The 23,760-nt window shown below is 36.4% G+C and overlaps 1 protein-coding gene across 2 annotated transcripts in view; it reads left to right on the plus strand.

Annotated features, from left to right (window-relative positions):
• LOC149258365 (uncharacterized) overlaps positions 1 to 15,272 on the plus strand; it is a 209,873-nt gene extending 194,601 nt beyond the window's left edge. The window contains exon 8 of one of the 2 annotated variants that reach the window (XM_089415217.1): positions 15,066 to 15,272. In XM_089415217.1, coding sequence (XP_089271343.1) covers positions 15,066 to 15,144 — 79 coding nt within the window. In that variant the 3' untranslated portion in view covers positions 15,145 to 15,272. The remainder of the gene's footprint in view (positions 1 to 15,065) is intronic. The other variant, XM_089415221.1, reaches the window with a different exon arrangement.
• The last annotated feature ends 8,488 nt before the right edge of the window (positions 15,273 to 23,760 follow it).

Genomic DNA, 23,760 nt, shown 5'->3' on the forward strand with positions numbered 1-23,760 from the left:
CATGTATTCTCACCTTCTACTACTACTTGTGCATTGTGAAAGAAGAATTTGAACTTGAGAGAGAAAGTTGGAGAAAATTGAAGAAGATTGTGAGAGAGAGAGGCTTGGAGAGAAAGAGCAGAATGTGGTGAGCCAAGGTTGATTTAGTGCTTTTGTGTTTGAGTGTTGATTCAGCTGAAGGAATGGTTAATTTAGTGTTTGCATCTACTGCTGCTACTAGTGATCTTCATGCTACAACCTGTTTAGATTTGGGTGAACTTACCCATTCTCTTGATCTCTCATTGTACTTTGTATCTCTGCTGAGCAATTGATATATAATAGAAGAAGAATTTGGTTGGGTTTTCCCCTTGTGGCTTTTGCCTTGGTCATTGGACCTAAATTATATGTGTGCCATTTTGTTCTTGGATGTCTTCTATTGTGCATTTGGTTTATGTTTTATCGACAATTGCCAAAATAATATTGCAGCAGAAATAAGTTTTTGGAATAAATAATTATTTCAGCATAGAACATCAAAATTTCAACAATCATAGACTAGACAAAACCCTTGTTGTCTAACTCCAATCAACACTCCCTCTTAGAGAGGAAGGTATTTTTTATTATGCCCAATTTATCTCTGAAGTGGATAAATATCCCTCTAGGTAGTGCTTTGGTCAAGATATATGTTGTTTTCTCCTTTGTAGGCATGTACTGAAGTTTGACTGTACCCCTCTGAAGACAATCTTTGATATGGTGGTACTTGATCTCGATGTGCTTTGAGTGGTCATGAAACAATGGATTTTCAAAGAGCTTAATGTAACTCCAATTGTCATAGTGAATCACTATAGGTTCTAACTCGACTGGACAACGCAACAAGTAGCTTCCTCAATGAGATAGCTTCACAGGATGTGAGGCTAGTAGCCATGTACTCGGCCTTAGTTGAGCTCAATGCCACTGATCTCTGCTTCCTTTTGAACTAAGAAATAGTTGTTGACCCAACACTGAAGGTGCAACCTAAAGTGCTCTTCCTCTCTATATTGAAGAATGTAACTAGTATCAGTCTCCATAATTGTACTTGTCAAAATATATTTTATTATTAAAGAAAATGACTTATTAAAGCATGGGTTTCATGCTTGGGTCAATGTTTTCTAGGTCAAAGCCTCTATTGAAGGCTTCTAGGGTTTCTCTTAAGGCAATAGATTCATTGTCATTTTTATTAGGCCCTTCTTGGGCTTTTGTATCATGTAAAAAGAATTATTTTTAAGTCAAAAATGTTATTTTTCACCTCCGTACCAAGTCGGCCATGTCCCCATGAAGTCGGCCTACATTAGGGCAATTTGACCCAACAGAAAGGCTATATAGAGAGAGGTAGTTCGACCTATTTGTCACACTCACTCAACAAGTACGATCTACAATGAAGAGAAGAAAAAAAGAGAGCGAAGTAGTTGGAGAAGGACAAAAGAAGCTTGTAAGACCTAAAACGAGTTCTTGGGCTATATATCTCTCACACGTGCGAAGTTTTTGGGCAGTTGTTGGGGTCAAAATTTTGAATTTACTGCAGGTTTGAAATTTTGTAGCCAGGGGACGAAAATCTGTTGTTGGGGGCCAAAATTATGGATTGTAGATGCTACTAGGAAGCTTTCACTTAGATACTTTGACAGACATCATCTATTGGAAGGAAGGGCCGACTTGGTGATTGGAGAAGGTCTTTGTCTAGGTCTAAATGGTCTTGGATTGTCTCATCTTGATTTGAATCTACTAGTGGAAGTGTTGCACTGGGTTTTCCCCTTGAAGGGGTTTTTCACTGGTTGAGTGCCTACATCTTGTGTCTCTTGTTCTTGTGGTCTTCATATACATAATTTGGTAATTAATTGATGAAAGATAAACTAATAAAGAAGTAAAAGAAACCAACATAATTCACATGTAATTATCAAGAAAGATGAATCAAACCCTAATTCCTATAAGCATTGATTTCTCAACAGTCTATAGATCTCTCTGCCTAATTTGCATCTATGAATCCTTCCAACTTCACTTCATCAACCTTCCTATACAACAACCCATAACTTTTTTTGCCCCTGAGATATCTCAACCCGTGCTTGGTAGCAATCCAATGCACTCTGGTAGACCTGACCATGAATTGGCTCAATTGGTTAACTGCGAAACAAATTCCAGGTTGTGTGTTCACCAAACACTTCAACGACCATATAATTTTCCTATAATGTGTGGCATCAACACACTTTTCTTTGGTAGCATCCCCCTTCCTCCAGTTTGTGACTAGAGGCGTGGTCATGGGCCTGCAATCCTACATGTGGAACCTCCTCGAGATACCCAACGTGTACTTGCCCTGTCCCAAGAAGATCTCCCCATCACCCTGCCATAATACCTCCAACCCAAGAAAATATTGCATCAACCCTATATCCTTCATCTCAAACTCTCCTGCAAGATCTCTCTTGTAGTATCGAATCAAGCTATTTTCTCCCGTCAATATCAAGTCATATACATACAATGCCAGAATGAGGGGAAGACCTCCAACCACAATGTAGTATAGGTTGGAGTATGCTTCACTCTTAGTGAATCCCAATCCCAAAAGGTAGTTGTCTATCCAGGCATACCATGCCCTTGGTGCTTGCTTGAGCCCCTATAAGGCTCTCTTCAGCCTACATACATGTGTTTCCCTGTTGAAATCCTCAAACCCCTCAAGTTGTTGAATATAAATCACTTCCCCAACAACTTCGTTAAGGAAGGTAGTCTTCACATCCATCTGGTGGATCCTCCACCTCATCTGTGATGCAATAGACGATATGGTCCTAATGGACGAGTACCTGGCCACAAGTGAAAACATCTCATCATAGTCTATCCCCTCGACCTGGTAGAACTCATTGGCCACAAAGTTGGCCTTATACTTCTCCACACTCCCATTAACTCCATGTTTGATATTATAGGTCCAACATGATCCAACCACTGATTTTCCAACCAGTTTTGGCACTACCTCCCATACGTCATTCTTCATGATGGAGGGAAACTCCTCCACCATGGCATCTTGCCACACCTGCAGAGTGGTTGCCTCCTGTAGAAAAATGGCTCTGAGTCTAGCAACTTAGTCAACAATGCCATGTACCCCATGTATCTTTGTGGTTGTCTGATTTCTTTGAATTAAGAGCTTCAACTCTCTTATGGGCCTCTTGAATTAGTTGTGTGTCCCACCTAGCTCGTCTTCTCCCTATGTGGGGAGTAGTTGGTTGAGTGGGCTCCACTCACTTTATTCTCTCCCCCTGCTCCTGTGTTTCCTCCTCATCTGCATACTGCTCACCCTACCTAACAACTAGCTGTGATGAAATCTGTGGAGTAGGTTGAACCTCCTTCTTGGGAGCTTGTTGCTCCTCTTGTGTTGTGGCCAGCTCATGCTCCAAGGACTTCCTCAGAGCCCTCTCCTCCTCAAACTTTACGTCACACCTTATCATTGTCTTCTTAAGTGTTGGGATGTGCACCCTATATGCCTTGGGCGTCTTGTTGTAGCCTAGAAAAATGTGCTTTTCTATCGTGGGCTCCAACTTCTTCCAATTCAAAAGGCACATGGCAGTAAACAAGATTGCCAAAAATTTGGAAGTGAAATACATCAGGATTCTTGCTTGTGAAAGCCTTCTCTTGTGTGACTCTCCTTGGTGCCCTGTCTAGACTCATTTTCTACAGAAAGATTGCAGCGTTGAATGCCTCTGCCCAAACGAACATGGGCAGTCCCTGGTCATGCAACATGGCATTGGATGCTCCAATAATTCTCTGGTTCTTGCACTTAGCCACCCCATTCTGGTGAGGGTTATAGGGTGTGGTGAGCTCCCTCTTGATGCCCTCCTTGGAACACAAGTCCCTAAAGGCATTGGATATGTACTCCCCACCATTGTTTTACCTCTACGCCTTGATATGTACTCCCCACCATTGTTTTTACCTCTACTCCCCACCATTGGATATTAACTTGTTTGGTTCTCCACCAAGGCTTTGAACTCCATGAACTTTAAGAAGACTTCATCTTTATTCTTCAAGAAGAATATCCAAGTCTTTCTCGAGTGGTCATCAATGAAGGTGACATAGTATTTGTATGCCATAAGGGATGGAGAGAAAAATGGTCCACACACATCTAAGTGAATCATGTCCAAGATGTTCTTGGCCGTGCTGTCTTTGTTGGGGAAGGAAGTCAACATACTTGCCAAGTGTGTAACCCTAGCACATGTCATGTTGGTCAACACTGCACTATGGCAGTCCTATGGTTATCTCCCTGAGAATCTTTAGTGCTCCATGAAGTAAGTAACCCACATGCCTATGCCAAAGCTCCCCTAGGTCATGGCTCTATTCATGGTCCCTCCTACTGCTAAAGGTTTTGGTTGTTTGAAACTAAGGTCTGAAGTGGCTCTTCAACCTAACTCCAATTTACTTGGTTCCTCTGGAGTTGGAAGGCTTGAGAAGGCCTTCCCTCTACTAAATATTACCTCAAAACTCTTGTCTTCTAGGGCTGAAATAGAAACAAGGTTTTTCATCAACCCTGGGACATCTCTGAGGTAGAGTGGGTTCCTAGACTCCCTCTCAAACTTGATATTCCCCACACCATTGGCTAGGTACTTGCCATCATCTCCAAGCTCAATATTGAACTGCATGTCCCTCTTGATCAACTGGCTAAAATAATCCTTATTCTTGGTCATATGATGAGAAGCTCCACTGTCAATATACCACACACTACTAGCCACTGAGTTTTCCATGCAAGCTATAAGTGAGAACTCCCTCTCAAAGTGGGAGGAGAACTCGTTAAACTCTGCAGATGATGCTACATGTTCCTTCTTAGACCCCTTCCTCCTGTTTAGGTACTTGGCGGCGTAGTACCCAAATTGGTGGCATTAGAAGCAATGTACCTGGCTGACATCCTTCTTCTTCTTATCACCTCTAGAGCTGGACTCAACCCCTCCTACACCTTTCTTGCCCTTGGCCTTTCCCCCATTACTAGCTAGGGCAAAGGTCTCCTCTTCCTCTGTCTTTACGTGAGACCCAACTTTGGCCTGCTTCTGGATTTCCTCTTGGATATAGTCACCCCATAACCTCTCCCATCCTCGTAGGTTTTCTCTACACCTGATGGCATAAGTAAAGTTTTCCAAAGACTTGGGAAAACTCAATAGTGCGAAGCTGACAAGGTCTTTGTTTGAGATTGTCTTCCCAACTCCAACTATCTCATCCCTCTCAAGAGTGAAATTGGTAAGGTATGAGACCACAAACTCATACTTCACCATCTTGATGTTTTTGAGTTTGTCCTTGAGTACCAATTTCCTGGCCTCATTCGAACCCTGGTACAACTATGATGGTTGCCACATGGCCTGAGTGGTCTTCTTCCTGGACAAGTGAGGTATAATGTGGTCCTTGACTCCCTCAAGGATAATTCTTTTGGTTTTCGCATCTTTCTTGTTGTGTTGAGCCAACTACTGAGGGTTAGTTGGTTGGGCTAGTGGATTGTCCCAAACTCCCAAATGCCTTGCTCCTCTAGCACTACACCAAACCCCTCCCTCCAAGAACAGAATTTTGAGGCCCCATCTAGGCAGTCCTCAAACCTCAACCCCATGTACACCACACTCATATTCAAACTACTTAGAAAAACCCTAGCGCTAAGTTATTTAAGGAAAACCCTAGTACGAGTCTTGATTGGTAAACTGCGCCTTTGCTCCCTTTAACCTACTCATAACGAAGTAAATACTCATGTTTTGGTCTTCAATCAAAGCCTGAGATTTGATACCATGTTAGAATTTGAAATACCCAACAACTAATTTAATGAACTTCAGTAATGAAATAAAATGAAATTGAAACCTTGAGATGCATTCACCAAATATATTGAGTATTCTTATTGAACATTCACAATGAAAAATAAACCATTGAAGACATAAGCACATCAAAAACACATAACACCAAAAGTTACCCAAGAAACCCCAACTTCGAGGAAAACCTGTTAAGTGTGTGTTCTTTATTTTTGCTTCAACAATTTTTCATTTCTTAGGAAAATTACAAACAAGAGGGAAAACTTCCCTTTGCCTCAACAACCCCTGAAATTCACCCAATGCCCAATCAAATTGTGTCTTGGCTGTCATGACCCTCTCTACCTACATGTTGTGTGAAATTTATATGGATTTGTACATCCCTTTGTATGACCCTTTTGTACTGATAAACTCGGTTTGGTTGAAAGTGATGATCGAATGGAAAATCTAAGAAGTGAATGGCCTCTTTTCCTTGCACTCTCTCTGTTGGTCTGGGTGCCCTAATCGCTTAACCCGCTCGCTGAAAATGTTGAGTAGAACACACTTTTTGATGCACTAAGTTGATGATCACACTAGATGCTTCATATCCTCTTTATAATTCAATGTGGGCCCACCTAGCAAACTCAATGGCTGAGATTTACTTTAAATTGTAAGGCTAAGATCACTTTATAATTTGACTTAGGAAAATTAAAATTTTCATAAGTCAATATATAGGAAATACAATAAATATGCAATAGTGGAAATCTAAAGGTCCTCTGCCAAACTACGCATCATAGACTAGACAAAACCCTTGCTCTTTAAACTCCAATCAACATGTCAAACCCACATCCCTAGACCTAATCTCCCTTCTAGAAGATCTAATCTATCAATGGTTGAGATAATTTCCAAGTCACATAAATAATTTAATTATTTATTCTTACAAATTGATTTAATAGTCCACAATAATTATTTGACTTTAATTATTGTACCTTTCCTAAGTTAGACTTCGGAAAGAAGACATAAATCACTTCACCAATCAAGAACCTAAAGAGGCAATAAATCATCTTCTACATGCTAAGCCACCAAGGCTATGTAGAAGACCTTCTGAAGCTACCACAAGCTTCAACAGTCCATTACCCCCAACTTGTCTTTGTACTTCACAAAATTTCCTTTTACAAGAGGCTTAGTGAGAATATCTGCCACCTGCTCGCCTATGGAAATGCACTACAATCTCGCAACACCTCTATGGACTCTCTGATGAAGTGATTTCTCATCTCGATATGCTTGAATCGATAATCTCATAGAGCTTAATGAAACTTTGATTGTCACAGTGAATCACTGTTGGTCCCATCTCCAAACTAAATAATCTAGTAAGCATCTTTTGAAGCCATACTCGCTACCATGTACTCTACCTCTATTGAACTAAGTGCCATTAGTTGTTTGTTCCTGTTGTACCACAAGATCATGGTTAATCCAAAGTTGAAACAACATCTAGACGTGAATTTCCTATCCACGACACTCCTAACCCTATCAGAATCTATGTACCCCTGTAACTCTACTCCATAAACTCCAACATATCTTAGCTCAGAGTCCATTGTACCTCGCAAGTACCTCAACACATGCTTTGCTACCACCCAATGAACATATCTTGGCTCCACCATGAACTGGCTGAGCATGTTCACAAAAAAACATATATCCAACCTAGTGTTGATAAGATACATCAAGTAACCTATCAACTTCCTATGCAATGTTGGATCCACCAACTTTCCCTCAAAAGAACTTAGCTTCCTCAAGTTAATAATCATCAATGTAGACATAGTCCTACAATCGTCCATCCTAAATCTCCTCAAGATCTCAATTCCATACTTGCCCTGCCTTAGGAAAATATCTCCTAGCTATTGCCACACCTCCAATCCAAAAAAGAAATGCATCATGCTGATGTCCTTCATCTTGAACTTCGAAACAAGGCCCTCCTTGCACATCCCTATGAGCTTCTATGATCTCGTCAAGAAAAGATCATCAAAATAAAGTACCATGATGAGCGACTCACCCTCAACAAGTACATAATACAATTTGGAGTTCGCCTCACTCTTGGTGAAGCCCAAACCAAGAAGATATCTATCGATCCAGGCATACCATGCATGTGGAGCCTACTTCAGCCCATAAAAGTCCTTCTTGAACCTGCATACGTGAGACTCTCTCCCATGCACCTCAAAGCCTTGAGGCTACTCAATATGCACCTCCCTTTCAATTACCCCATTGAGGAAAGTAGTCTTCACATCCATCTGATGTATTCACCACACCATCTCTAAAAAATATACATGACTAATCTGATGGATGCATATCTGGCGACAGGTGTGAACGTCTCCTCGCAATCCACTCCCTCCTATTGGGAGAACCCTCTCACCATGAACATCATTTTGTACTTCTCAAGAGTACCATCAATTGCAGGTTTGATGTTATAGATCCATCAAGAACTGACCATTGATTTTCCCTCTGTCCTCTGCACATCATTCCTCATGATGGAGCCATACTCCTCCACCATGGAATCCCTGCAGACCTACTCATTTGTAACTTCCTCAAAAGTAGAAGGCTTAGGCTCACTGATGTTGCTTGACAAGGCTAAATAACTAGAAAGTATCATTGGTGGTCTACACTGCTTGAAAGTGATGCTAGGCGCCTCCACATGCTCCTCGACATCTCTCCAGTTCTAGTTGGCCCATCTTGACCTCCCCCTAGTAGAGCTTGAAGGAATATCTCACTACTCCAAATCTACATGTTGTGTCCCTATTGTTGGTGTTGTTTCTCTATGCTCAACCTTAGGAACCTCTCCCTCCTGATCCTCTACCCTTGTTGACTCTTTCTCATGAGACCTCCTAAAGATCCTTCCCTAATCAAATATGACATCTCGACTAATGATAACTTTCCTTTGTCTTAGAATGTAGACTCAATACGCATTTGAGACCTCACTATAGCCCACAAAAATTCTCCTTCCTTACAAGGGCTCCAACTTAGTCCTTTTCTCCGTAGGAGTGTGAACTTAAATTGGACTACCAAAGATACATAGATGACTTAGCTTTGGCTTCACTTCTGTGAACATCTCCTCAGGAGTGATATCCTCCAACACTCTATAAGGACTCACATTTTGTAGGTACATAGTTATATTTTAGGCCTCTTCCCACAAAAAAATAGGAAAATCTTGGTCATAAATCATTTCCCTCACTACCTCTATTATGGTCCATTTTTTCCTCTCAGGAACCTCATTCTGCTGAGGGTTGTAAGGCACCATGAGTTCCTTCTTAATCCTTGTTGCGCTGCAAAAATCCTAGAACTCATTGGAGGTATCCTATCTCAATACCTTAATCCTCTTCCCGGTCTAGTTCTCCACAAGAGATTTAAACTCTTGAAATCAACCAAAGACCTCACCCTTGGTATTCATTAAGTAGATCTAAGTATTTCTAGAAATCTATGGATGTCACAAAGTATAATGACCCTGTGATTGATTCAACTAACATAGGTCCACAAATGTCTAAATGCACCAAGTCTAACACACCCTTGGACCTGGTTTTGTTGTGAGGAAACACAACCTTGACTTGCTTGCCAGCGCACACCCTTTGCACACTCCCTCTTGCTCCACCATGATCTTTGGAACACTTAGCAACCATTCTTTGGAACATAGGAAGGCCCTATAGTTTAATGCTACAAGTATGAAGTGGATGCCACAAAGCATGATCAAAACAATTTTAATATGTGCCCTCCTTGTACTCATTAGTTATGTGTTTTTTATTATCATAATGCCAAGAGGACAAGGTTGATGCCACACCGAGGAGTGTGGTAAACATAGTTTAGGTGTTTCTTAGAAAAGTGCAAAACATGTTTAAAGTTAGTACATTTATATTAAGCCTGGTTGCACAGTGTGTTGTCTTCTAGCTTTTCGTATACATATTTAATTAATTTCAGAGAGATTGTAGAGTGCTTGAGCTAATTTACTGCAAACACATTAGGTTAATTTCAATACCTAAACTAAGCTGAGATATGTTTCTGTTCGTAATTAAATTAAATTGTTTGCCTGATTTGTGCATAATTGTTTATTGATTCATTATGTAAACTTATGAATTTACTTCACTTTGTTAGAGACAAACTTTTTCTTGATAAACACAATGTTTTGGGAATTTCCATGTGTACAGCTTCATATTCCATATTTTTTTGGTCTTTGCTCACCTTTTTAGTGAGATATCTTAGAGGCTCGAATTATTTAGTTAACGATATTGCTACGGATTGTTATGGAAAAAACGACATAAATTTGTTTCTTTGTTTGATGAAGATTATCATTTCAAAATATATTATACTCGAACAACAAAATGAAAGTCATCATATCTTTTTAGTAGTGAATTTGTTAGTAAAATGATTTATGAAACTGAAGTTTTGATTTATAGTTTTTGTAAATGGTTAATTAGACTTATATGTGCCTATTATAAATTTTATAATATTTAAGAATTCAAATTTAATTAAATGATTTTTTTTAAAGGTTTAAATTGTTATTTCATTAAAATATAAACATTGTGACAAATATAGCTTATAACACTATGTCTATAAGGTAAATCTAACTTGATAAAAAAAATGAAAAGTAAAAACTTTTTTAAACAAGAGGCAATTTGAAACTTGGATATCTAAAAGAGTCTAGACCAATCTAGAATTGGAAAGTATACAAATTATCAGGAGTGTTTTCTACTAAGGAAAGAAAGCTCCCTTTTCCCTAAGAACCACAATAACATAGAAAATCTAAATATAACATAAATAAAAAATAAAAAAAGTGTTGGATAGCAACTCATAATTGAAACTTAGAATTAAGGAGGGGAGGAACGAATTTAGATTGTCTCAACCTCAAAGAGTGTGACAAGGTTGTTTCAGGGTTGTCAGGAGCATCAAAGATAATAATGCCACCACTTTTCTTAACCAACCAAGAGCAAGGGTGTTTTGTATATGACTATATTTTTCTAGATTGGCCAATCATTGTTTAAGGATGGCTTGATCCTATGCATGTTCCATAAATACCCTAGAAACAAATGATTTTGTGTGCCAATACAATTCCACTATTCAGTTGAATTTTATGTCTCTAGATTGACTATGTTTGAGGTTTGAAACGAATTCCATTGTTAGTTGATTGCATAATCCTCCTAGATAACCTCCTCCTCAATTGAATGAGGTATATTCCTGAAAACTAGTGGAACATAGTGTTGAAAGCTCATTATAGTGGCATCGACATTGAGTTCATTCTTGTTTCTATTTACAAGAGCTTTGTCATGAGCTCTAGAGTGGAGTGCCATTGTGCTGAGAGTAAACACTGAATTAAGTATGGAAAGATTTGAAAGGGGGACAGAGAAAGACAAGTCAATGAATATAATTAGAATGGCAACGAGAGGAGCCAATGCAGTTGTTGGTATCAAGGTTGTCCATGGGAGCCACGATGGAAGATCAGGCTCCAGTCCCTTCAATATTGACATAGTTGTTTACACCATGATTAGTAGATGATTCGACATCCTCATGCAAGGAAGACTATGACGACAAAAACCTCAATTTACCATCCTTATCCTCTTCATTATGATTTTCATGTTGATGGTTGTCCACTTGCCAACATATGAGTGGAAGGCTCATATGTTAGTCCGCCTTAGGCCCTACTTTGTCTAGCTATCACTTGATATGGGTAATTAAATTATTTAAATTGTTATTATGTCAACAAAAATGTTGACAAAATGAAATATTATCATTAATGAACATGGATATTTTCTATTAGAATATTGTTTAAGATATATGATTCAAGGATAACTCATTATTGAGAAAATGTTTATTTAATTTTGTGTGTTTAGACATTAATTTAATTGTCATCTTAATGAGTTACTGCAATTTTAACAATAAATAAAATTAGTTTAAGAATATTCTCAAAACAATTTTTTAAATGTAGAAGAGTTAAATTACCACTTTAAATTCAATGACTACGCAACTACATATAAGAATATGGTCCACATTTTAAATCAATAACAAAAAATTAAAACATTTTTGAAGATATAAATATATATTAATTTTTTTTTTTTTTTTTAAAATATTAGATAAAGAGTAATTTATGCACACATATCATAATAGCTTTAATAAAAAATAATAATGAAACTAGCTTAGATCAATCTTAACTCTGGATTTGCCAAGGGCAGAGAGGGACCAAATCTTCTTTCACTCTAAAAGAGTTTTGCACCTCAAGAGATTTGATCCCCTTCAGTGCTTAATAGATCCAGAGTTAAGGTGAATATATAGTAGTTTAATAAAAAATATATATCATTTAAATATATAATTTTCTAATAAAACACCATATATTATAATTACAATAATAATCAGCCTAGATCCATCTTAATTCTGGATCTACCAAGCGCTGAGAGGGATCAAATCTCTGTTCACTGTAAAAGAGGTTTGCATCTCAAGAGATTTGGTCCTTGTAAGTATATCTGAAGTTAAAAAATATCTAAGCTCGTATAATTATTAGTTATAATTATAAATTATGTTATTTTATTTTTACTTCCCCCATACTGACTATAGAAAGTCTCTTAGCCCAATGAATGATAAACTTGGTTTCATTAACTTGTATTAATATTCTTATGAATTGTATTTTAAATTGTTAATTTAATTTAATTTGAGTAGGGTTAAGAAATATCATCTTCTTTATATAAATTTAAAATTTATCTATAACATATTTTATTTTATAAAATATAAAATTCACTTAAAATAAAAAAAGTGTCTTTTTAACCAAAAAAAAATAATTAATTAAGATTACTTTATTATTTTTTTACAGTAAAAAAATAAATTATAATTTGGATTATCAATATAGTATCTAACATTAAAAAAAAATAATTAATTAAAATTACTTTATTATTTTTTTTTGCAATAAAAAAATAAATTATAATTTGGATTATCAATATAGTATCTAACATTACCAACAATGCCAAACAATTTGTAGAAGTTGATATTTATAATTTTGTAAAATTCATATAAGAAAAAAATCTCAAAGTACTTGGAAAAAAATTCTCACACATAAAAAGCAAATTAAATTGTAACCATCTTTCCTGGTGTACAAAAATGATTCTTCTCATTTCTTATTTTTTTACCATTTTTTATAAAAAAAATAAACATATTATTTTAAACTTCACATGACTTTACATAAACGAGCAATAAAATTATATAAAATTATTTTACATAAATTGAGTCTAACTATTTTGCAAAATCAAAATTTATATACTTAATAAATTAACCAAACTATAAAATGACATTCTTTTAAAAACATAAATTTAATCAACAAAAAATATAATACTTATATTTCTGAAATAATTATTTCACAATTTCTATAAATAAATTAAATAAAAATAATAATAATATATTTAATATAATAAATCATTATATTTAAATTCTTCAACTTCTATGCAATTTCAAACTTATTCTTTAGAAACACATTCCGTGTAATCCACACACCATCACATTTAGAGTCTATCTTAATATTTAGAGTCTACCCTAACTCTCTCATCTATAAAGATTAAACTTACATAAGTTTATAATCAATCACCCTTCCCATGAGAGATACAAGCTCGACCATCTCCAAATTGTTACAAGGGTTAGCCAAATCAAGAAACCATCTCCATATTTATTACAAGGCGATTTGCAAGAGAGCCAAAATGTTCGTTCTTCACTCAAAGCAGCCGCGACAGCACAAGACGAAAGAAAATCACATAGAGGTGCTGGTGCTTCATGACTTATCACAACTCCCTATTTGTATTTGCTACCCGTAGGTTAGCAAATTGCTGTTCGTAGATTACTTTTTTTTCCCTATAAAAAAAAATGAAATTTATGCTTTTAAATAAGTTATATTAATCACAAATCGCTATTTTAGGTTAATTTTTTTTAAAAAGAAATTTATGTTTTTAAATAAATTATATTAGATAAAAATATTATAGTTCAAAAACTCGCTCATGTTTATAAAATATATAAACATGACTTAGTTCAAAAAATCACTCATGTTTATAAAATATGATAAACAAAATATGGCATTATAATATTTATTCACATTATGAATCACAAAAATCTCAAAAAAAGCATTCTATAAAATAAACAGAAAAAATTACTATTACATAAAATAAATTAATTAATTTATGTATTTTAAAAATATATAATTAATTAATTTTATATTAATTAATTTTTAATAAAAAACGTATGAGATAGTATTGAATAGTGATTCCATTGTTTAAGTAATTTTATTTTATTTGTATCACTCCTTAGAATGTTGATTTCCAATGAGATGAGTAGTAATTTAATAATTTAAATTAAATTGAAATTTATAATATTTTAGTTTTTAATTTTTAATTACTAATTTATTTTGTAATTTTGATGAAAGTTATAAGTGATTGTAATTGTTGTAAAGTTAAAATAATAAAAATAAATTATATAATTAGCTGTAAATGGATAAGAATAAAATGATAGGGTTATGTTTTTATGAGGAGGGTGCTAAAAAAAGCGTGTAAAGGAAACTCGGCATGTCTATTAAGGCAAACTATTTATTAAATTTCTATTAAAGAAATGATCCAAATAAATGAGTACTCTTATTATAGCTGGAATTTTTGGAGTTTCCATTAAAGATATTTCATCACTAACCTATGCCTATGTTGGAGTCGTGGAGTGAAGTGGGAAAGACTATACGATTAGTCGATAGGATTATGTGGCAGGGAAGGGTATCCCAATCCTTAGGTTGTGAAAATAGAAAAGAAAGAGAGCTAGTGGATTAGAATTGTTGTAGAAATCAACTTGCAATGAACACTAAGTATTGGACTATAAATGGACAATAGCTAACCATAGGAGACATCTTTTCTTGTGGATTCATAGCGTCAACTTGGGGGTGACCTATTACTAAGGGAACTAGAGTAGCACATCTATAGTTGGATGGAACATCCAGTTGTATATTTGCTTAGAAATATATGTGTTATGCTCACTTCTTTTATTTATAGGCTTTATTGTTGCATATAATTTATGTGTAGAGTGTTTAAAGCTATTGCGTTTGCTTGTATGATCTGCGTTTATAAATTTAAAAAATTCCTAGAAAAGTTTTATGGGATTTTATTTTATATCACACTTAAGAATATTTAATGGGTATATGAATATTTTGTTGAGTTTACTAGAAGGGATTTTATAGAATTAAAATTCTACATATAAGGATGCCATAATGATTTTTTATTTTAACTTTGTTGAATCAAAATGATGATATTTATTAAACTACTAAGTTTTGATTTTGGCATGCAGGCATGGTTGGATGATGGTTCTTGGGCAATATCAAGCACCCAAGACAGGTTTTATATGGTGTCCAAGTATTGTGGGATGAAATGAGATATAATTAGTGATATACCACAAACCAATTATTAAAATGATTTAATTATGTATTTTAAGAGAATTAACAACAATAAAAATGATATTCATGTTTATTAATTTTATTTAATTAATATTATTTTTCATGCTAAATATTTTTCATTTATTTAATGATAATAAATTATGTATATTATCTCATCATTTTTGTAATGATTATAAACGATATCTCCTTGGAATGATTTCATATGTAAAAATATATTAAAAATAAATAAATTTGAAAACAAATATATGAAATTTAAAATATATATGGTTAAATAGAGTTATATATTTTAATTGGAGTATAGGTTTAATAATAAAAACAATATTTCGTTTATTTTATATTTATATGTGCATATGTAGTGTATGTGTGTGCATATTTAATAACAATTGTAATTGGTAGCCATAAGGAAATCAAGCAAACTTGAATTTGTGACTTATGTCTTCTTCATTAATAACATGTATTGGATAAATAGTTTGACCATTTGAGCTAGCCTCTAGGCTAATAGTTGTTTATTATTATTATTATTATTATTATTATTATTATGATTAGTAAGAGTATGCATTTCCTTCTTGAATAGCACAAGTTTGATTCCAGATGGAGGTAGGATATTGGAATATATCAATTCATTATTATTATTATTGTTCAAAGGAAAATTTGCTTCATTTATATTACTTTTAAAACAAAATGATGCTTTATGTAAATGTCATTCTAGCATGCAAGAACATATTTTGCAAAATAAAGTTTCTAAAATTGTTGACTAGTGATAGATTTAAAATGACAAGAAAGATAACAAAGTTTAATTGCATGAAAATAATTGAAGGAAAGTATAATTCTGCACAACCACTTATAGTAAAAAATAGAAAATCAAGATTATAATCTACAAACTCATTGTAACCTATATGACTTAGAAAAAGTATGTGCACTCAATAAACTAGGATACACCATCCCCATGCTCCAAAATTAGTAATACCCCAACTTGGAAGGTTGTTTGCAACCAAATTGTGTCCCCTCATGGTATATATATATTTTTAGAGCATGGGGATGGTGTATCCTAGTTATATTGAGTGTACATACTTTTTCTAAGTCATATAGATTATAATGAGTTTGTAGATTATAATCTTGATTTTCTATTTACACACACATTATGGCATCATGCAACTTCGCTCTTATATCATTGAAAATCCCCTTCATCCACTATATAATAGATTTCAATTGCCATATACTTTTAGCTCCAAAAATTTCATATAAATGGCTAAACATAAGGGCATATAGATTGCTTTAGGAATTTTCCTTATTGTATGTTCCCTATACTAAACTACATTGGAAAGGGTACCAACAAGTATCCAAGAGAAAAATAACACCACCAACTCCACACTACCCTAAATACCCCATTAAAGAAATCACATATAGTACTTATCTATGGGATTCTTAGACAATGCTCTCCTTATTCTTAGGAATTTGCATGATCATTGAATACATACTCTAAAACTTATCAAACACCTACAATGGAGAGGGATTTATGCCTTTAAAAATGGTTTCATTATGAACTATCCATATAGCCCATAATTAAGCCATGGGAAGTGAGTAATGTCCATAACTTACAATCTTATCTTCCCACCATTTTATCCAAAGTCTCCTTGAGATTCTCACCACCACTTTTTCTTGTGTAATAGTTTTATTGATGTCCATATTTCCTTTGAATATCTCAATTCATGAAAAGATGGTTAACATGCTCAAATTACTCTCAAGAGAAGAAAAAATACGCAAGCCTTACCAAGAATTATTTTGTAAATTGTCCAAGTGAGGATATTGTTGGAAAAAAGTACCAAAATAAAGAGCTTGCTTTTGTGAGAGCCTTTAAACTCCAAAACCCTTTCCAGCACCAATATAGTTTATTCTCCTCCAATTGTGGAAAACCACTTATTATCCAATACTAACATTGTAAAAACCTTTAGATTTATTAACACTCCATACTAAGGAGTCAAGGAGTCTTGATATTTGAATGAGGCACTTATCAAAGATTGATTAAATTTGTTCCATTCCTTCATCAATGCTTCCTTACAACCTAATTGCACTAAGATTTCAATCCATGTCTTTATTATATCGCTCCACCAACATTACTATTTCCTATGACCTTGTTGGGAATACTAAGAGGGGGGTGAATGGATATTTATTAACAATTAGTAATATATTAATCTTTTCATAGCATTAATTAATCTTCAGAAATTGGAAATCTGTTGGATAACTTAAGGACTGATTTCCTGAGTACCCTGTCTGCACAGATGGATACATTACAAGTAAAACAAAAACACATGGAATTGAAAAGGACTATGGCTATATTTTGCCCGAAATGTAGAAAGAAGCATCCATAGAGTGAATGTCCATTGAACTCCATAGAAGAATGTGCAATCTGCGAGATGAGTCATGCAACCAGTTCATGCCCCTCCTTGCCAGGATTGAAAGCGGTTTTTCAAGGGACAGGCGAAGAGATGGACCAACTGTATTTTATGGGATCCAAAAAGCCATGGCAACCTCGGCCACCAAATGTAAATCAAGGTATGTTTCCGGATCCATCTCAGTATTTCAATAATTTTAATATGGGTCCTCAGTCTATGCCTTATCCACCTATGTGGCCACAATATCAGTTTCCACCCTGGCAGCAGTGGGCTCCTCAAACTAGTTCGAATTCTTCATGGACTTTGAACTGGTGTGGACCCTCTCCTCCTGGGTAGTTTCCCTAGTCAATACCACAACAGCTACTTCAGTTGTCCTCTAATGTGACTCTTGGAAATAAGCCCGTTTGTCCTCAATTTCCTATCCAACCCAATCTGAATCTTAACAATAGAGGGGCTCAACAAGCTGACACCCTCAACCTACCTTCATACAACATCTCCATCGTAGAACTTTATGAGATGAATTTGAGATCCGGGCGGGTAGTAGATGCTCAACCCTCACCTGTTATTATTGAACAAGTTGGCAGTGAGGCGAAAGAACCAGTTGAAGAGGAATTGAACCAAGTTAGTAAAAATCAGACATCTCCTCAACCGCTAATTACTCAAGAACACCGAGCTAACCCGCCTTATCCGGAAAGATTGGCCTTGAGTAAACAGATCCCTCAAGCTGAGTTTGACTTGTTAGGGGAGTTACAAAATTTGTTTGTCAAGATTCCCATGTTACAAGCTACGAGGGACACACCTATATATAAACTCTCAAAGAATATTGTGCTAAAAAGCCTAGAAAGAAATCAAGGGACCCACTCACCATTCATGTGATGGGAAAGCTATCAAACTTTATGATGGGAAAAGCTATGCCTATGAAATATGGGGATCCTGGGAACCCAATTCTAACTATGCAAATTAATGGAGTAGAAATTCCAAATGTGCTGGTAGATTTGGGTGTTGCCATAAATGTCATCACTGCTGAAGCTATGCATGCACCAGGTCTTCAAAACTTGAAACACACACCTACTATGTTAGATTTGGTAGATTGATCTACAGTCAAGCCAATAGGGAAGTTGGAGGACATTACAATCTCAGTTGATTCATGGCATTACCCTGTGGATTTCCTCGTGCTACAAACGCAATCCCCAGATGGTGGCCATCCCCTGATTCTGGGAAGACCATGGTTGGCAATCGCAGATGCTTACATTGGGCGTCGTTCTGGGCATATGGTTATCTCAAATGGGCAGGTTACTAAAAACCTTGTGTTATACCCTCCTACAAAACCTAGCTCATCAGTGAAGCCAGTTGGCCGCAAGAAACCTCTACCAAGGGAAGAGTCTAAACCTGAAGATGAGGAATTAAGACCATTCCTTACTATTGGACAAGCCCTTCAGCTGAAAACAGAAACAGAAGATGACACAATTACCACTTTCATTAGTGATCCCTATTCTATTTCAGATTCGAATCAGTGAATTCTAGAATCTGTCTTGAGCTGTGAAACACAGGAAAATATTGAAACAATAGATGGATTTGAGGAACTACCCACAACTGTGTCCCATGACAGTGTTTTTGTGGAGATAGAGCCAGGGAAGGACCTAAATATTAATCCAGATCTGTCAGAATCCCAGACAAAACAAATCCTAGATGTTCTTCGAAAACACAAAGAAGCCTTTGCCTGGGACTACACAGACATGAAAGGGATTCCTGCCAATTTATGTACCCATCATATATACATCAAAGAGGATTGTCGCCCTGTAAGACAGCCCTAGAGGAGAATGAACCCCGCTCTGAAAAACATTGTCAAGGAAGAACTTCAAAAGCTATTGGATGTAGGATTTATTTACCCATTTAGGACAGCGAATGGGTTCCCCATTGGTGATTGTTCCCAAGAAATATGGTAAATGGAGGATATGTGTGGATTGCAGAGAATTAAATAAGGCAACACAAAAAGACCATTTTCCGTTACGATTCATTGATCAAGTCTTAGATACTTTGGTTGGGAAGAAGTTCTTCTCCTTCCTGGATGGATTTAGTGGGTATAACCAAATCTAGATAGCTCCCGAGGATCAGGATAAAACCACTTTCATGTGCCCTTGGGGAACTTTCGCATACTGGGTCCTTCCATTTGGTCTCTGTAATGCGCCTACAACATTCCAAAGGGAAATTCTAGGGATTTTCTCTGATCTAGTAGATGACAGTGTTGAGATTTATATGGACGATTTTACTCCATACGGGGACTCATTCGAAGAAGGGATGGAAAATCTGGAAAAAGTTCTTGAAAGATGTAAATGGGCACATGTCTCTTTGAGTACAGTAAAATTCCACATGATGATGGAAGAAGGAATATTCTTGGGACATTTACTTTCAGCTGTTGGAATTTGAATGGATCCAACTAAGATAAAGGTATTATTGCACTTCCCAATACCCAAAACACCCACACAGGTACGTAGCTTTATTGGTTGTGCTAGTTATTATAGGCGCTTTATAGAAAATTTTGCTAAGATAGCACATCCACTTTTTCAATTGCTGACAAAAGATGCAGATTTTGTGTGGACAGATGATTGTGATGCAGCCTTTGTGAAAATCAAGGAACTTGTCTGTAGAGCTCTGATCCTTCAAGGGCTAGACTGGACATTATCGTTTCATATTCATACTGATGCCTCTCAAATAGCAGTTGGGCCAATTTTGGGACAACAAGTGCACAAGATTCCATATGCAGTTTACTATGTTAGTAAAAACTTGGCCCCTGCCGAGTTAAACTACATAGTGACTAAAAAAGAATTTCTTGCTGTCATCTATGCCATCAACAAGTTTTGACATTATATTACTGGGTATCCCACCTTTGTACACTAATCACGCAACAATCAAGTATCTGATGAATAAACCCATTACTCCTAGTCGTATTACGAGATGGTTGTTGTTACTTCAATAATTTGACATTACCATAGTAGATAAACCAGGAAAGGACAATGTGGTTGCTGATTTTCTGTCTATACTAGATAATAATGCTGAAGGTAAACCCATAGAAGATAGTTTTCCAGATGAACATCTCTTTGCAATTTCTGCTAACACTCTGTGGTATGCAGATATTGCTAACTATCTTGCTATAGGGAAAGTACCTCGTCACTTGTCATACAGGGAAAAATAGAAAATTATTCATCATAGTACCTGATATTCATGGATGGCAGGGTACCTTTTTCACACAAGGGTTGATCAACAAATTCGGCACTGTGTATCTGAGGATGGAATCTATGAGATAGTGAAGGTTGCCCATGATGGCCCTTGTGGAGGACATTTTGCAGATAAAAGAACAGGCCACAAGGTGTTCAAAATGGGATATTACTGGCCTTCCATCTTTTGTGATGCTTGTGACTATGTCTGAAGATGTGACAGTTGTCAACAAATGGGGCATCCTGGAAAATCGGATGAGATGCCATTGCAGCCCTAGGTAGTTCTCAAACCTTTTGAGAAGTGGGAAATTGATTTCGTTGGAACTTTTAACCCACCTTTGTTAAAATTGGCAACTAGAGCCAAACTCCATGTGGGTCAGCTTATTTATAGCAACTGATATTTTTATTGGATCCCTCTTGTCGAGAGGTGTAGGATTGATCCAAAGATCATCCAGTTCTGATAAGTATTTATGAAGATATGAATTTATTTTGATTATGGATTTATTATCTAGCCGACCAACAACTTATGTAGGCTCAAGAAGCCCAAACGTCATGTCTATTCAAACATCCAGGCTTTTAGTACAAATAAAAGGAGACTTTAAGTCATTATACACACTCACTCTCTTGTGATCTCTCTTCATCCTGTTTTGGGTTTGATGGAGAAAAGATGAAAAAGAAGTGCCCTAGTATCTACGCTATCCTAATGAAGATGAAATGCTGGACATCTAGACGTAGGCCCTATAAACACAGTCACAGAGGATCCTCATACACGGTATAAAGGCGACCATAATAAACCCTAGCCGCAGTAACAAAAGGAAGCACAACTGCAGTTGAAAGGTGCCCTACCACAGGTCCTAATACGCAGATCAGGGAAGACTTATGATGACATTAATATGCATATAAGGGAAGACTTGTATGTTGTACATTGATACGCAGATCAAGAAGACTCATATGCAAGATAGTCAACGTGATGAATCATATAGAAAATTCTGCAGTCATAAGGAACAACTGAATAGCGTAGGCCTGTTCATGGTGAGACCTATATGTTATGCATGGAATTCATTATGGAACGCAGTCATGATATTATGGAACGCAGATATATACAATAAGTGATGCAATCAAAGCAAGGTAAGGTAGATACACGCTAGGTAGTGGAGGCAATGAATACACGCTGGGCAGTCAAGGTTATATTCACGCTGTTCATTACAGATCATATACGCAGGAAATGATATAACATGCAGGCAATGAATACACGCTAGGAAATCAAGGCAATGAATACACGTTGAGCAGAAAATCGATATGCTGGACCTTATCCACATTATCTATACGATGTTCAATGAAGACCTTACCACACAGTCTCTACATGTTGAGCAGACAATTGATACACTGTTCTATGATGGAAACTCATACGCTATTATGTATATGTAGAAAACTCAACGCTGTTATGTATATGCATGTCATGTATACAACACAATCATGGAAATACACTGCTATGTATATGCGAAGACTGATATATAACACATCTGCTGCAAATGAACATATATATGCATATGATAGTATGAGCAGCATGATGCATATGGGCAGTATGAGCAGCATGATGTATATGGGTAGTATGAGTAGCATGATGCATGATGTATGAGATCATGAGCATCATGGTAAATGTAATCATGAGCATGGGAAAATTGATGGTGGATGAGACCATGGAAATATGCAGCATGATGAGCAGCTCAGTCATCTAGATCCAGCATTGTGATGGGGTGTTATAGACATTTTTGTGCCTTACAACTCCAAGCATGAAATGTCCATAAACCAAGGGCTCCTAAGTCCCTAAAAGTGTTGTTCTAACCCCTAAAGGAACAAGGTCAACAGATTACAGCTTCTCCCAGAAGTTCTCCACCAGGAACTACTCAGAATAAGTCAAAACAGGATCATTTCAGCTGCTCCACTGGCTAGGTGCGTTGCATTGCACCTAAATACACTGGCTAGGTGCGTTGCAATGCACCTAAATACACTGTGAGGGTGCGTTGGGCGAGAAATGACAAATGGCAGTGTCATTCCGCGAGGTGGAGAGACAATGGAAGCTTCCAGAATCTTCTCCTGTGACACTTGCCTCACTGAATTTGACCAAGGATGAGTAAGAGGCCTTCAGTCTCCAAGTGGAAGCAAGAACTGGCAGAGAGAAGACACTAATCAAATCACAAGCTGACTCATCCTCCTTACACATATCTATATATGGATCCCTCATCCCAGAGATCCAGGGGCTGGAATTTTACATATTGTGAGGAATTGCTGTTGGTTTTGAGGCAAACATCAGAGTATTGGGTGATCTATGCTTTGTTGGAGGTGAAGAGGGGCTTCTTTGCTGGGAGGTTGATGCTGGGTCAGGAACCATCGGTTGTAACTCCTCCTGGATCTTTTCTTGTTTATCAATAAAAACTATTTGAGTTTTTCCTCCATGCTTTTGTATCATTGATGCTTGTTACATTTGTATGGTTAACTTAAATCTGATCCTAAGTTGTTTATGAATATAGATCCATGTCTTTGTATAGTGTTCTTCTTCTGTGATCTTACAGGTACTTGGTGAAGCTGGGCAAGTAAGGGAGCAGGTAGCTGGAGACTGTCAAAGAAGTGAGGGATTGGATCAAAGGATTAGCGCAAGACACAGGTTGGTTCTTTCTATTCCTCTCTATCTATAGTTCATAAAGGAAATGCAAAAGTAGTTTTTCTCTGTTTGTTTCTAAGGCAGATGTCACACCTTAGTGGGATAGAGCAGTTCTAAATAGACACTTTTCCCAGTAACAAAATGGCGACTCCGCTGGGGATGTCTAATTAGTTTGTTTGTGTATCTCTTTGTTGTTTGTTTCATAAACTTATAAGTAGCATTCGAACTGCGTTTGCCATGACAAATGCAAAGTAGACATCTACTGCTTCAATCCATTCACTGGATCTGTTTATGATTTGAACAGCTGATTCACAAACTA

Source organism: Pinus tabuliformis, chromosome 6 (genome assembly GCF_031772625.1).
Source record: "Pinus tabuliformis cultivar Carrire ecotype Pingquan chromosome 6, CPIR1, whole genome shotgun sequence".
Lineage (NCBI taxonomy): Eukaryota > Viridiplantae > Streptophyta > Pinopsida > Pinales > Pinaceae > Pinus > Pinus tabuliformis.